At 61.8% G+C, this 6078-nt stretch overlaps 2 protein-coding genes across 2 annotated transcripts in view; one reads left to right on the top strand and one right to left on the bottom strand.

Annotated features, from left to right (window-relative positions):
- TRAVEDRAFT_49522 (uncharacterized protein) overlaps window positions 1-137 on the top strand; it is a gene marked incomplete at both ends in the record, with an annotated part of 502 nt that extends 365 nt beyond the window's left edge. The window contains one exon of the mRNA XM_008042081.1: window positions 8-137. Within this exon, the coding sequence (XP_008040272.1) occupies window positions 8-137 (130 nt within the window). The remainder of the gene's footprint in view (window positions 1-7) is intronic.
- A 3341-nt stretch (window positions 138-3478) lies between these two features.
- On the bottom strand, window positions 3479-4091 carry TRAVEDRAFT_127451 (HMG-box; the record flags this gene model as incomplete). The annotated part of the gene is made up of 5 exons (XM_008042443.1): window positions 3479-3529; window positions 3583-3645; window positions 3697-3755; window positions 3816-3963; window positions 4062-4091. The coding sequence occupies 5 exons, from the start codon at window positions 4089-4091 to the stop codon at window positions 3479-3481; spliced, it is 351 nt and encodes a 116-aa protein (XP_008040634.1).
- Between the last annotated feature and the right edge of the window lie 1987 nt (window positions 4092-6078).

Raw genomic sequence — 6078 nt, forward strand, 5'->3', positions numbered from 1 at the left:
CGGCCAGCGTCAGGAATTACCCGAAGACGGGGCGGCCATACCGGAGGCGCAAGGACGGGCCCAAGACGCCGAAGATGATTCTGGACTCGGACATCGACTCGGAGGACGAGGTGGAGAGCGACATCGGCAGCGAGTAGGGTTCTCGGGCGGGGCAGAGAGCGGTCGACTAGAGGGGCGGTGTCCGGGATTCCTAGCTAATTGCGAGTCTAATTAGACGCATGTCGTAATTTCCACTTTCGTTTGGTACGGCAGACAGGGCTTGATGAGCGAGAACTCGGTGCTGCGGTCGCCGCTGTTGTGGCAGGGAGCAAGAAGCACAAGCGCGCAGGGACGAACGACAGGAACTGCCGTGTATGGCAATTGTTCCGAGCGCCTGAGAGATTGTGGCGCTGCGTGCCACGGGCGTCCGCTCCGATTCCCTCGCTTGTCTCTTTCCCTCACACTGCTCGCGCCCGCGCCCGACGATTCCGTACGCATCAATCGAGCGCTGTGGTCCGTACAATAATATATGATTATCTCGTGGATTGCATCCTCAGAGCGCGCGAGATGAAGGGAGTGCGGCATCGGCTTTTCGGGTCTGGATGCTCCGTGACCGGCGGCAAGGTGCGCGGGTTACGTTCGTGCGGCCGCCGTCTGCGCGCGGCCTGCGCGGAGCTCGGTAAGTGCAAATTTACGCGACAGCACTGTTGGGGCCTCTATCTGACATGTTTCAAATATTTTTGGGACCCTCCTGGGCGTGCAGGCAAGTGCCAAGAGGGTGGGCAGTAGATAGCCATTTCCTTTGCATGTACATGTACAGTAGACAGGCTCCTTGGGACAGTATATTCTTGAGTGAAGGCCATTCTGACAAGATAGTATTTCTGAGTCCACCGGCTGAGCTGAGCACACTTGAGCCAATCTAAGCTAAACCCCCGAAATGCGCCCTGAGAGAACTTGATGCACACAAGACATGGGATTGATTAATTCAGAAGTACAGGAGGATCACTAACTACGCGAGGACGGCGTCCCCGTTGCGAGGCTAGATGGCACTCTATTTTGGGGGTATGCACAACTGATGTCAGCAGAATTATCGTCAAGCAGGTGACAATAACTCACTTTGGGCGCGGCGAGATGCCGCGTGCCGCCGACGCACACGCTGTGGCAGCGGAGACGTGCGCCGCGTGTGCTGCACTCCGGGAGTGCAGCACCTTGGTATGGTGGGGCAGCCGGCAAACGCTGACCCACACGGCATCCTGTGCCAATCCCCCTCCCATGTCCCTACCTTGTGCCTCCTCCACCACCGCTAGCGTCTCGCTGCTCTTCCTGCACACACGTACCTGGTCACTCGCCGACACCCTCGCACCCTCGCCATCACCACGCCGTTGCGCCTGACTCTGGGAGGAGCACGAAGCTCAAATGATCAGCGGCGGTGGAGCACGCAAAGGTACGTACTCGGCTTGCCTCATAGCGGAATACCTCGAGCAGATGCTCGGGCAGTCCCCGCAACCTCCCGGGCAGCTTCGCATATCGCGAGACGAGGCAGGCTGCCGCAGTTCGTGCCCGCGCGCCCGTCCGTGTGTCGATACGGCACTGCTGAGCACCCCGCGAGATAGGTTCGCAAATGTGAGTTCTTGATCGAGACTGCGCACGCGAAGGCGTAGACTGACATACCTAGAGACGACGCAGCCAGTTGAAGCACCTCGCGGCGGACGGGAGACTCGCAGGAGCTCCTGCAGCGCGTGAGAGCGCGGACATCCCCGCGCGCGGCGCTTCGACGATGCCCTGGTGAGGCAGGTAGATCCTCCGGCGGCGAGGTCCCGAGGTACGAGCCCGAGGACCAAGTACGCTGGCGAACGCCCTGCGAGGTGAGTTCTTGGGTACACGAAGGCGTCGACTGGCGTACCTCGGGGTGGCGGGGGAGGTTGAAGCACCGCACGGCCAATGCGGTAGCTTCCGCGGCGCGTGAGAGCGCGCACGTCCTCGCGCGGCGCTTTGACGATCTCCCGGCGAGGCAAGTAGATCTTCCAGACGTCGCGGACGGACATACCTCCCGGGGACGCATGCTCGCGCGAATTGCGACGATACCTAGGACACCGGACGAAGATGAGTACCATTTCTGTCTCGAGGCCTCGGATGGGTCGTCTGACGTACATGTGCAGGGAATCACGGTGAGCACGAATGGCCGCCGGCCGTGGGGAGTCGGGAGGCGGTCAAGGTCGCGCCGGACGCGCCGGCGGCGCGGAGTCTGTCTGTGAGAGCACGGTGAGTCAAGGCGCCGGCTGAGACACCGCGCAGAGCTGACCTGAAGTGCGTCGTGCAGGACGTTCGTCCCAGATCGTCTTCCGAAACGAAGTACGTCGGCGGCCGCGAGCAAGGGCGGGACGAGGCGGAGTCGTGGCCGTGAACGCTTGAAGTGCGCGCGTAGATAAAGCCGCACCGAGATCGCTGTTCGGTGGCGCTGCGCCGCACCGTGCGCCCCGAGATCTGCGGACTCGCCTGCGCGGATGGAGCAGACGCGAGATCGCGCAGAGGGTCTGCGACGGGCGCGTCGAGGTCTGCAGCACGCGGCGCCCCAGCGCTCGCAGGTGGTGCCCGAGCGCAGGTGCGAGCAAGGAGAGTCGCGCGTGGGCGAGTCGACATGCGCAGGGCGTGCGAACTGGCGTCGTCTGTGCCCGGTTGGGTCCTGCTAGGGGCTCTGTTCGCGCTGTTGTACATACAGAATTGAGTGCATACCTGCTACGAGCCCCGCGGCGGCGTGTGGGACTTCGGTGTGCGCGCGAGATGGCGGCGTGAGGAGAGAGCGAAACCAGCGCCCATCGTGCGAGCGCGTCTTCAAGTTCCTCCCAATACACCCCCCGCGTCCAATACCCTCCCAAACCATGGCCATGTCCCTACTATGCTCCCAAACCACTGCCAATACACTCCCAATACCCTGCCCGACGCACGAATTCACTCCGGACACTTGAGGAGCCTGAGCACCTCCGCCCCCGCACCCCGCGATTGATCCGCTTCCCCACATGAGCGCTCCGGTGCCGCATCCAGCTGTGCTGGCACTGCGGGGTACCGCGTGTTGATTGCTTTCCAACCATGTTGAACTTCGCTATGCCTATGCATGTTCAACTGTACCGGCACACGTTGGGGATGTTGCGGTTCGTTGCGCGTGTGGAGGAAGATTTCATATAATTTAAACCGAACATAACAAGTACACCATCATCGTCTAGTATTACAGGACGTCGTTCGTGATACAACGGACGCGACGCGCGCACGCGCATGCACCCGCAGACGAAGCCATACGACTAGCGAAGTACGAAGAACAGTACATAGAAGGAGACGCGAACGAACGAGACGGGGCGGACAGTCCTACGGTTTTGAGTAATATACGGGCAGCAAGCAGCGAAGCGAGACGAGACGGAGACGCGAGGGCGCGGAGTATCTAGCAGCCATACACACAGGATAAACACAGAGGGACGCATATACAGAGGCGGAGTGGGGGTATTGTTCACTCGTCGTCGTCGTCCCCGTCACCGCTACCGCTGTCGGCCTTCTTGCCCTGCGAAAAAACGTAAGCAGCGGACAAAAGCTCTGATGAACGCGAGTACGTACATCGTAAGCGTTCTTCTCCTCCTCGGCCCGCGACTTGTCGGCCGCGGCCTGGTCGAGGTAGGGCTGAAACAGAGACGTTAGACCGCATATAACGACTATATAGAATGAACATACCTTCTTCTCGTCGTCGTCGAGCTCCTTCCACTTCGCACCGAGGAGTTTGCCAATTTCACCTATCACACGCGTCTTATCAGTGACCGATCCAGCTGACGACGGCGGCGACTAGCACTCACCGAAACCGGCGTCGGGGTTCTCAGCCTTAATCCTCTCCCGCCAGTCCTGGCTGAAGAACATGTATGCGGACAGCGCCCGCTTGGGTGCCTTCGGATCCTTCTTTCCCTTCGCTTTCGGCGCCTTATCCTGCTTCGTGGCCGCCCTCCTCTGCGAATAGAACGCTCAATCAGCACCGCTCAGCGCACATACAGCGGCCCCGAGGTGGGGGAACGCATATATGCGGGCAGAAGTGGACATATGCGCACCTTGGTCGTCTTGGTCGTCTCCTTCGGCATCTATAAGGGCAGGAGGAGTATGAGCAGGGCGTCCAACACGTCCCCGAGCGATGTGGAAGCGCGGCGAGGTCGTCGACACGGTCGCGACGCGTGCATGGGGGACGCGTCTGGGCGCGACGCGCCGCCCCGCGCCGCCTGCGCGTCGGCGACGACGACAGCGCACACGGATCGATCGCCTGCGAGCATCGGATAACGCGCAATGAGCACTCGTACGCACCTCTAACAAGTGTGGGCGGGGGGCAGGTGGTGGTCGCGGTGTGTTGTGGTGGGCGCAGAGGGCAGCGCTAGGCGCAGGCGTACGCAGAGGAAAATGGCTGGGCTGGCTGGCTGGCTGGTGAGAGGGCTCTGGCTGGGTGGGGGCGCAGGCTGCGCTGTGAGACTCCGCGTTTCCCGGACATTATCGTGGACTTGAGGTCGAAGGAGCGGTGTCGAGTGCTCGCAGCGGCGTCGTGAGAGGTGCAGAGCGCGTTCTCGGACGCGACTCGCGCCACACGATAGACGCCCAAGCCTCGCAATGACGCGCCTGTCTCGCCCTTGCTTCACTGCACTGACGACCTCACTCCCTCACTCACGCCTGCTCGAGCCCTGTCGCTGCCTTGGCCAACACTCGCTCGACCGCCCGTCACGCCCTTCCCGTGCCCGCGTCTGCACTCCAACGTTGCTCCCCGCCGCTGTCTTCCTCCGTTCCACCTGTGCTCGCGCAAGCGACTTCGGCCGGCCTATGCCCCCATCCCTCTCTCTTTTCCCCGCGCGCCCGCGAGTCCTGCTGCTGGAAACCGCTGTTTCCCCTCCATCCCTTTGCCAGTCCATCGCTCGCCCGGCCTCTATACGCAAGAAACGTCCAAATGGCGCCTCCGGTACGTTCCCCGTCGATTCCCGCGCTGCCCCTGCCGTCGTCCGGGCGCGGACGCTCGATCACCGAATCGTCGATTTCTCCTCGACGAGTGCGCAGATTCGCTTCGTTCTTTCATTCATACGCTCTGGCTGTACTCGCACGATAGCGTGATGTCATTTGTTTTCCCCGCACTCGCCGGCAACCGGCACTTCTTCGACAAATACGGCCGTCCCCCTCAGTTATTTCGCGAATGTCGACGTGAAATGGATACCACGCGATGCTCGCACCCTCAACATGCTGTGCTCATCAAGTTTCAACGCGCCAGGTACAGTACTTCAAGCCCGAGCCTCGTATTCATGTCTACTGACGGGCGTCTAAAGGGACACAGTACTTGACCACACTCTCGCACGTCGCACGAAGGTCGGAAACACTCGTGGCGGGCGGATTCGAACGTCCCGAGGCAAGTCCTCTACGCGTGATATCGCACTCACCGGCAAAGGTACCTACTCGACACATACCGCCATCACACCGACATTTCTCGCGAGATTCGACGTGACATCGGTACCACACGGCGCTCGCGCCTGCAACATACTGTGCCCAACAAATTTCAACGGCGCCAGGTACGGTAATACATGCAGGAGCCTCGTGCTACGTCTACTGACGGGCGCCTACGTATGACAGATACCAGTCCCCTCTCTCGCACCCGCGGAGGCCGACAGCACCCCCGGCTCGCGTGTGCGAACGTCCCGACGCGCCCGCTCGACGCCCACGCCGTCACGCTCCGCACTCGCAGGTGAGTGCGGTGATGCACGCCTGCGTACCTGGTGTCTGTCAGCGCGGGGAACGAGTGCAGCGGCGGACGGACGTACGCACCTCCGTCGAGTCGAGCCGCAGCGCGCCGCACCACGCGCTGCGCTCTGCGCCACAAGTGGCCGCGTCGGCCGCGTGGGCAGCGGTGCGGGCGGACACGCACACGTGCCACGATGCGGGAGGGAGCACATAGCGGAGAGCAGAGCAGAAAGCAGAGCAGAAAGCGAAGACGAAAGCACGGGAGGCCCGGTGCAGCCCCCCGCCTGTCGTCGCCCGCAATATATACCCGTCCCGTGCGCTAATCTTTGTTTCGTTTGTTTGTGTGTCGCCGGCGTCCCGCGC

Source organism: Trametes versicolor, assembly GCF_000271585.1.
Source record: "Trametes versicolor FP-101664 SS1 unplaced genomic scaffold TRAVEscaffold_8, whole genome shotgun sequence".
Classification (NCBI taxonomy): Eukaryota; Fungi; Basidiomycota; class Agaricomycetes; order Polyporales; family Polyporaceae; genus Trametes; species Trametes versicolor.